Raw genomic sequence first — 10,167 nt, forward strand, 5'->3', positions numbered from 1 at the left:
GGAGAAAATCTAAATGGGCAGAAAAAGATAACAAAACCTATCATCCCTCCCTGAGGCCCACAGGTACTCCTACTCACCATCAAAGGCACATCTGCAATAAAATAGGAGGAACTGAGCTTAGTAACAGGACCTTATCTATAGCTCTGTACCATGCCTGCCTCTCTGTCCTGGAAGCACCCCAAATACAGGCACCACCACTTCCCCAAGACCAAAGGGGTTCTTCACGTCTCTAGAACCAAAGCCAATCTGGCAGTGGGCCAGTCTATTGTTTTCCTTTGCTGTTTCTACTGATTAGTAGTGATTTAGAGGATGGATGGATGGATGGATGGATGGATGGATGGATGGATGGATGGATGGATGGATGGATACATGCAGCCACCAGTTCACATCCAAACTCACCATGCTCCTTACCAGAAGTATATGATGTGGTGAGTCCACCTCTCAGCTCTATAATTCTAGTTATCAAAGAGCTCCAGCGGTTGCCTTCAAATCTCGGAGCACAGCAGGCCCTCAAATAATGCTTTGTTAGAATGTTGATGAGTAAAATAATAAATCCCAGCCAAGGTTGAACTAAAGGACATTATTCAATACCTGCTTTTGTTATACATCATTTCACTTGAAGTCAGTTTCCAAGAACCTATCGGCGACATTAAGTAAGGACTTATTGTACATAATTTCTAATCTTTAAATGAGAGCTAACACTTGCCTCACAGGGCTGCTGTGAGGTCAAACAGAGAAGGTATCTGTAGCAGACACTGGAACAGTGTTTGCAAACATTACTTGTTGCTATCCCTTTCATCTTTATAACTCTTTGGCACTGAAACCTTCAACAACTCCATATTACCAAGAAAATAACAAGTAGAACTCAGCCCAGTGATCAAGACCCAACCCAACTCATATTCTTGCTCCTATTTTATATCTTCCTCCCTCCCAGTATGAACAATCTATTTCAAGCATACACTTTTTTTTTATTAATCCTTGACCATATTATGCCAATTCCCAAGCCCTTTTTTTGCTCATATAATCTTGAAATACTGCTATCTTCATCTCAGCTCACCTATCTAAATTCACCCGTTCTTAAAACAATATTTCTAGAATCTACTTCGTGGTCAAGCCCCAGACAGTGATAGAATGTAACATACATTCCTCCTAGACAGTTTATGGGAGTTGGGGGGAGTCACATGACCCAGCCTGAGCTAATAAGTATGTGTTTAAGGACTCACCTAGGCCCTGGGGAAAAGTGCATTTGCCTTTGGATCTCTCTATGGAAAAGGGCTGCCTGAGAACATAGAGCCTGTTTGGAAACTCAGTTGGTTTTGTTGTTTATTTTTTTTAATTTTGTGATTTAAAAAAAAAAAACTCTTGATCTTCTTAAATTTTCTAATTACATGAGGTCATTAATTCCCACTTTTTCCTAGTTTTAGTTTGGCTTTTCTCATTTGAACTCCTTAGAATTATGACCAATACTAATATTAATAGCAGTTTAATTTGAGTGCAAAGAAACATGTTAATTTTTTTTACATGTATGTTAACTTTTAATTCCCCATTTTTGCAGTTGGAAATGTTACGATTCAAAGAAGTTCAATAATTATCTCAAGGCCACTCAAGTTATGACAGGGTCAGATGTCAAGACTCCTATCTCCCATTAAAGCTCCATTTCTACCAAAAAAAAAAAAAAGCTCCATTTCTACCACATGCCACCTGGAGACACTAACCTCGCGGCTGGTTTAGGGGTATGTAGAAAGGTGCTGCTCCTATAATGGAACTGTGTCCAAGAACTGACTTAGTCAAAAGGTAGCTTCATAGCAATTCCTGCAGCCCTCACTGCTGCCCTTTACATGCCCTGCAGCAAGGCCTAGACTCATAATGAAAGGCCAGTGGGAAGTGCACTAAAGTCCAATGTGAATCAATGTGAGCACTAATGAAACTGCATCAAGTTCTAGAGATACAGGTAAACGGAATGCCTTTCAGAGATGTGTGGCCTCTTCCCTTCCAACGTTATACATTAATGTCTAATAATCTCTCAAATAGCCCACATTTTTGGAGAGAGCAATATTCCACATAAATGATTTTATTAGATACCAGAAACTCACTGTTCATTTTTTTCATTATTAGTATTTTTTAATGAAACATTGGACATGTTGGTGTGTTGTGAAAGGGCTTTCTAAGCATTATTTCATCACGACCTAAGGCTTGGAGCTTATTAGGGTGTGTAGAGTATTTGTTAGAAGATCAGGGAGCGCCATACCTCCTACGTTGGTATTCAGTGCTACAATTTTCTAAGTGTAGTGACCTTGGCCATGTTAATTAACCTCTCTGAGCTACATTTTCTACATCTGTAATACCAGAATAGCAGGACCATTCTCAGTGAGGCACTGTGAACATTAAATAAGACAGTGTAAGAAAAATGCTTAGTTCTATGCCAGATTAAAAATATTAGCCCTTTTTATTGTTATAATTAATACTAATGTTAATCCTGTTATTTTCATGTCATCAATTATTATTTTTTGTAAGACAGTGATGTCTTTAGGACCTAAAGAAGTATATAGGTAGGTTTAGTCTACCCCTAAATGCTACCAGGATGTTTTATAATTTTTTTCTTGATTTTCATATTTTTTTTATTCTGTAAGATTTTAGTTTTTTTATTCTGTAAGATTTTAAGTAGTGTGAAACACTACTGCTCCCTGCTTGCACATTATTTACATTCTACTTCCAACTTAAAGTAGGCTTATAAGAATTGTGTGTTAAGCCAGATTCGCATAGTTTAAGTTTTGCAGTAACTCTCTCCACCACTAGAGGTCTACCCCTCACTCATGGGTTCACCTTTACTTTGAATTTCCCAGATGCCTGCAGGTCTATCTAGAGATCCATGTTACGACAAATCAAGCTACGTTGGATAATGAAATGATTTCCTTAACTTGATTTCCGAGCCCTCTGCAGTAGGGTTCAGATAGACATTTCTAACCTCCTATTCCACTACTTACATTATACAATCTATCTCTCCCAAATTGCCCTTGGGTCTCTCTATGTCTATGACACACTATTGCTCCCAATGATATCCAACTGACACCCATGTAAAACACACACACACACACACACACACACACATACCATATTCCTTTAAATTCTTTAAATTCTTTTCATCCTTTAAAGACTGGTCAAGGTTCACCTCTTTATGAAGTATAGTGAACTCACTAGTGATCTAGCCTTTGAACTACTCAACTTATAGCCAAAAAGTCCCTGAATATTTCTGACATGTCAAATTATTCATTTATACCTTCAACTCAGCACACACTGATGCTTTGCCTCTCTAAACAGACTATAATCTCCTGAGACCACAAATGGCCTTCTAACCCACATGAGTGTCCAAAAGCAATTAAAGGAAGGTCTGGCCATTTATGTTAACACCTAGTACATGCAGAGCACATTGCTGGTCACTTTATAATCTTAACCAATAAACCTACTAAGTGTTTTTTTTTTTTAATTGTGTAAAATGAGCATCAAAGACATAAAATGACTGGCCAGGCCTCATTGCAGGTAAACCAATAGCCAGAATTCAAATCCAGATCTGATCCCATAGGCCATGATCACATCTATTCAACATTACGTGCAGAACCTCTTCAATAAATATTGAGGGGTTGCTTGGATAGCGAAGGGGTGGTTTGTGCTAAACAGTTACAATGTTAGACTAACAGTATGTGGCAGTCCCAGAGCCTGTGTGACAAATCTGGCAGCTCAGCAGTTCACCCGACAAGCCAGGGCTACTTCAAAATGGAAAAGACTCCTTCTTCAGCAGCTCTGAAGGTACCATGCCTGGCGCTACTGGTCTATTACAAGTCACAAGAGTCTAATGATCTTCTCAGATGAAAATTGGGGAGTGAGAGTCACAGAGAAATTATAGAAACAGCCCACAAGGCGATTATCAAAGAGTACATGGAGGCTAACATGCACATTTTCGCTGCTACCAGCTTTGTGATTCCAGTAGCACTGCGATTAAGTTAGCCATAATATTATGAAATACATCGCAAACAACTGGATTTCATTTCAAACAGCATAAATTAACAAATTGCACATGTGCACACAGCATCTGCTAACCTAATAATTAAGATATTAAAAAGTCACCTAATAGCACCAAAGTCAGGATAATGGGATAATTGTTACAGTGTTTAAAAAAAATTTAAAGACACATAATCCAGGCACCCATGTAGTGCACTAAACGCAAGGTTGCTTTTTCACGGTTTCTTTGAGCACTGTGTTTGGATTAGCAAGATGTGAAAAGCAGCAACTGCTGTTATGTAACTAAACCCTGCATATACAGTTGTCAGTCTGGGTAAATTTAACTCTGCAGGTTTAAGGCAGAGCTTGCCTGCCAGAGCAGAACTTAGGAAACAAGGAAAATTTAAAGACACATTGCCCCACGGAGCACAAGGGGGAAGCCGGTTAGGGAGCTGATCAGAAAGCAAGGTGGAGAAGGCCAGTGCTGCCTGCCGGTGCCACACCAGGGCATTAGCCCCCTGTAATAGCTGGTTTGAAAACAATGAATACTGACAAGAGCATGGTTGTACAATTACAAAGCTGTCTGCATTTTCCTTCTCCCTACATGGCAATAAAGGCACTTAGGGGGCCTAATGTAGTTCGGAAGGAAAAGCACTGAAACCTAGAATCAGTGGGATGCTTTAATAACACGCTGCTGTACAGTGAGAGGACTCCCCTGTTCCCATGGCATGGTGAAGCTGCCAAGGGCAGAACACTGGCCTGGGACTGAGGCCTGGCCCTGTGTGGCCAGCCATATGACTCAAAAGGAGCCTCATCACCTCCCTGTCTCAGGTTTGCCAACTGCAAAATAAGGGATAAGGGTAAGTTTCCAGGGAGCGTCCCCAAAGCTATTTTTTCTCCCTCCAGTTTTATTGGCCAATCTTTATTCATTATGGACAAGGAATAACTCTGCCCAGAACCTCTCATTCTAAACTGGGCTGTGTCAGGTGAGGCTGAGAGAACATTCACTGGGAACTGTCAAGATGTCAAAAAATATAAATCTACTGGACCATATTGTCAAACCTCTTTACTCCCCAGCAGAACTCGTTATGAAACAGGAATGTCGTGGACCTCCTCCAAGACTGGGTGAAGTCCAATTGACAAGGAGATTCCCTTCCTAGACTGTCCTCCCCACACACATCTCAAACCGTGTGTTGAGGCTATGCCTGGGGGAGAGCCCACCAGCCCATTAGAAGGCAGGGTCCCCCGTGAATTCAAGGGAGGCTTCTGGGTTGTGGTTAGTTTGTTGTTTGTTTTGAGAAGGTGGGAAAGACATCTTTTACAAGGAGAAAGTAGATTGGAAGAGAGTTTGAAAAAGTCACAGCACTGAGAAGATATGCCATTCAGTTTTGTGACATTCAACAGGGCCAGATTAAGCAAAGAAAGTGAGACACTTTCCAGGGGCATAATGTAAGGGATGCCAAAAACCCAGTAATCAAGATAAACAGTAATCTAATACAATATTTTTAAATTGAAGATTGATGCCAAGAAACCACATGAGCAAAACATCAAAATTTAAATAGAGAACAAAACAGTAAGGTTCTTTTAAAAGAGGGGGAGGGGTCTGTGTCACATCTGTGCTTGCATCTTCTGATCCCATTTTCACTTTAGATCTAGGAAAGTAACCAGAGTAAATTAGCGCTGAGGACTTATCCTTGCTCTCGTCCTTGTCATAGCCACATCTGCATTTGGCAAACGTTCTGAACAAGGATATTCAGGAATAAGCAATACAGCCTTGGTATCATAAGGGTAGATACGCCAGTGAGAGGATATGAGGCTATCTATCTGGCTTCCATTTTCCAAGACCAGACTGAGCAGAAATTCTCAGAGATGACTCCAGGAAAGTTGGTGTCCTGGAAAGAAATATTACCCCGAAAAATTTTACTTAGACTATTTCTTTAAAATAATTACCATTCAAGCAGCCATAAAGCATTGGCCTGCATTGTTTTCCTCTAAAAAGAAGAGATGACTCTACCTTCTACTGTGAGTTAATTTCCTGGAAGCACAGTTCTCTCCAATGATGCCACCCCTCACTCAGAAACCTTGCATTGCTCCCAACTGCCCAAAGCTTAAATTCATATTTCAAAGCCCAGCAATCAACTGCCTTACTTAATACATTAATTCCCACCATTCAGCCTCACTCCCTTCTCCACCTCCATGCCAGAGACCCTGTCCCTTTCCTCAACCCACCTTGCTAGTCTCCCTGCTATACTGAGGCAGGACTGTTCCTCAGGACCAGGAAAATCCTCTCTCTCCTGTTCCATCTCATCTTTCCTTTTCTAAGTCATACATTCTTCGAATCTCAATCCTAAAGCTGCCTTCTTGGAGCTCTGGTGAGTGCCAAATTATAAGACAAATTAAAGTTAACAAGAAATAATTCCAAGTCACTTTTGCATTTCAGTATAACCCCAAATTAACCAAAACACTTAATTTATCCCAAATGCCCCATTGTTAAAGCAGACTGATTACTTCCCATCTGCCCTCAGGAACAGTACCACTGGGGAAAAGGAAAAGAAAACCTGGAAAAGATAGTTTCTTTTCCTCACTCACTCTTCCTGGAACAGAGTAGGTATTCGATATAGGAATAAACCAGCACATACAGCATCCAGTAAAAATAATGTCTGGACAACAGCCCTTTTAATAGCCACAGATGAATATTCTCGGGAACCTGAAGACAGCACCATGGAAACACACCACTCCTGGCCAGAATGAGGGCGTACAGAAAATTCCATGTGGACCCCTGAAGTCTACCTGGAGTTCCCCAGCTCTCCCAGGCCCACACCGCTTGCCTCAGCTGATTAGCTTCCTTAGCTCAGGGCCTGGTACTCAAAGCCTGATTTTCCCCCAAGCAGAGCAATTCAAAACCATCTTAGTCACACAGATAGAAGGTGAAAGTATATTCCAAGCAAACTACTGGACTGAGGTTGAGTTTATCAAACCAATTACACTGAGATGTTATGGGAAGGGGGGGAAATGTAATCACATATGACAGGGATTATCAAAACTGCTTACACAGTAAATCAGGAAACTGATAACAGGCTGACAACGGCATATACCTGATGGAAGAATTTCAGGCTCAGATTCCCAGAGCTTGTAAAACAGAAATAACAACACAGAACAGGCTGTGCTGCCTGCCCGGGCACCTGGATGCCTCTGGATGAAAGGTGGAGGGTGGGGAGGCCTGGTAGGGGTGAAGCAGGGGAGTCACTCCAAAAGGCCAGTCTAGAAGACCTTGTTTTGCAGGAAGCCATTTCTTGTTACACGGTTCAAAAACATCTTAATGGGTCCTGACCTTGGACACCACAGAAATAGAGCACTAAGTCAGGGGAGAGACAGGCAAACCTTCAGGGAGCAGAAAGAGACAGACCCAAGACAAAGTTGTACGTTGCGGTGAGGCCTGCAGACAGCTGCAGCTCCACCAGCCAGCTTCAGTGTCAGCAGACGCTCTGGGGATCAGCCTAGACGGCCATGAGGGCCCTCAGGATGCATGCAAGTACCCCACATGGGAAGATCTCTCTTCTTTGTAGGCCCTACATCTCAGAGAGCTTAGAGGACCATCCAGGGTAGGCGAAGGCCTATACAGTGGGCTCATTTTGTAGCCCAAATAATATAGTAATAAATTAACTTTGGGGAATGCACAGTCACCTCAGGACCCATGGGGGCCCAGGGTAAAGGCAACTGCAAGAGATAACTAATGAATCACTGACAGACAGAACACCAAAATAGAGGCCCTAAAAAAAGCTGCTGACCTGGAAAAGGAAATAAATACCTGTATTTAAAATGAGGGGCCTCTTTCCTCTGTGCATCACTGAATTTTACTTTTCCTTCAAAACGTGGCCCCCCGAAATATCCTAACAAGTTCAGAGGACTCAGGGCACAGGCTTCAACTTTATCAACACCAGCAAAGGGAGTGATTTGCATCAAGTTCAATGCTGTCCTTTTGGCAGTTGTTGCACTTAATTGAGTGAAAAAAGCTGTCAGTCTAAAGCCCCAATCCCAAGGTAAATTCACTCTGAACTAACCATCTGCCAGGGCTTCTCCCAGGGTAGTCAACACTTATCATCCAGAGGACTGGATTCACTTCCTCATAATTAGATCATTCCTGAATTAAATTGACGGTCCCAGGGAAAAAAAATATGCAAAATGTGTTTGGAGACCAGAAACAGAAGCTGACTTGTTTTAACAAATGCAAGAGACTACATATTTTTTCACAGCGATAGGGCGGCACAATAAATGATTTTTCTAAATTAGGCTTCACGACAATTATTATCTTCTGTGCCAACCTCATCATTTATATTCGCCTTTTTGTTTTGAAAGTTGAGGCATTTCTTAGAGGCATCGCCACATACAAACCAAAGGATGGGCAGCCATTGTTTCCAGTCCCAGGTGCCCAACCTGGTCAGACCAGGTCGACCAATCTTATTAAATGTTGTGAATGTCAAAGTCTCTGTGAATTTGTTGGCATATTCATGAACCTGCTGCTTCTCCAAAATAAAGGGAAAGAACAACAGGCAACTTCGCATACCCCACTGCAGTCCCAGTGGGTACAAAGGCTGGGGCTAGGGGAGGCAGCCACTAATAGATAAATCTGGAACCCGACCCCAAAGCAGTGCAATCACGCTGCAAGTAAAAATAGCTGAAGACATGAAACAGCGTGGGGGTGGGATCCTGAAGGTTCTCTGTAAACATGATTTCATTCCTTGCCAGTAATTGGGTGATTTGCCTCCAGTCAGATTCAGTCCCGTGGGTACCTGACTGCACAAGGTTTTTCAAATACTGCACATTAACTCACATTTTTCCAGGAAATATTTTTGAATTATCTAAAATGTTTAGTAATTCTATTGTTCTTCAGAAGTTTGCACAGCACTTGTAATCACTATATTTCTGATGAGACACAGAGACAGAAAGCAGCGAACCTTGTCTCACAGGGCCTCCCTCCTCTAGCCCTGGGCCAGAAAAGATTAAGGTAACTGAGAATAGATTGAAACCAACTCTTTTTTTTTTGCCTGAATATCCAGATAGACATATCAATGCCCACTTTTGATGGGATGTACTGTGAAAGGTAAGATAAAGGAAGATGGACAGCGAGAAAGAACCATCAGGTCCACATAACATCACAGACTAAATAAGGCCTGAGGTATTAATAGCTGCCTGGAGCATTTCATAAAAACACAGGGTTTTTAGGTTCTTTTTGTAGAGATTTAAATTCAGTAGGGCTGGGTCGAGCCTCAGTAATCGATTCTTTCACACAAAATTATCAGAGATTAATACTTTGCGTAAAACACAGAAGCAAAAAGCAAAGAAAAAATTAGGACCAGAAAGTCTTGACCATATGATACAATGATGCCCTGGGGGTGAGACACATAACCCGATATATATATCCCCTGGGGTGAGGGGAAAGGTACTAACATCTTGAGAGGGTCAGGATTGCAATCTCACATCCTTGCTAAACCAGAAGCTAAAATTGAGATCCCTATTAAAATAGAGATCCATAATGGGCCTCCCCTGGTGGCACAGCGGTTGAGCACTGGGTTGCGAGGCTGCCTGCAGCCTCTACAGTGCCAGTTTGATCCCCGGCCACCTGTGAGGGTCCCACAAAAAAAAAAATAAATAAACAAATGAAAATAAAATAGAGATCCATAAAAAGCTGGTTCTTCATGAAAGAAACACTAGAAAAGCTCTACCCCTAGCCCAGACAAGTGAAAAAGGAACATGTCATCTACCTAGACTTCTAGATGGTGGGAGAGAAGGAAATGTCCCCTATAAGAAGTTAAGATTCTAACTAAACCTATGTAATAAGCGAATATATCTAGGTTCTGAATTTACATTACACTCATATTGCAGAATAGAGAGAATTTCACAGACCAAGACACACAGGACTTTAGAGAAAAAAAAATTCTGAGGAAGATGAATCTTCAATCAAGAACTACAATCACCTATGAAAAGATGCACTATACATATGAGAGAAACAGCAAAAGTTAGCACCATGAGAACTTTTCACAATAGAATATGATGGGCGGTTTTATAAAATAATGCTGAAACTATTAACAAGGTTTAAAAATGGGAGAAATAATGAAGTTGTAGAACACTATGGCAAAAAAACAGATTAAAAAAAATTTCTAGAGAGAACAA

At 41.3% G+C, this 10,167-nt stretch overlaps 1 protein-coding gene across 4 annotated transcripts in view; it reads right to left on the reverse strand.

Moving 5' to 3' along the window:
- Positions 1-10,155, reverse strand: part of RORA (RAR related orphan receptor A) — a 672,136-nt gene extending 661,981 nt beyond the window's left edge. Inside the window, exon 1 of one of the 4 annotated variants that reach the window (XM_054687750.1) lies at positions 6,636-10,155. In XM_054687750.1, coding sequence (XP_054543725.1) covers positions 6,636-6,767 — 132 coding nt within the window. In that variant the 5' untranslated portion in view covers positions 6,768-10,155. The other 3 variants (XM_054687796.1, XM_054687795.1, XM_054687806.1) reach the window with 3 other exon arrangements.
- Between the last annotated feature and the right edge of the window lie 12 nt (positions 10,156-10,167).

The sequence above is a fragment of the Talpa occidentalis genome, unplaced genomic scaffold, assembly GCF_014898055.3.
Source record: "Talpa occidentalis isolate TD23 unplaced genomic scaffold, MPIMG_talOcc4v2.1 talOcc4.11, whole genome shotgun sequence".
Lineage (NCBI taxonomy): Eukaryota > Metazoa > Chordata > Mammalia > Eulipotyphla > Talpidae > Talpa > Talpa occidentalis.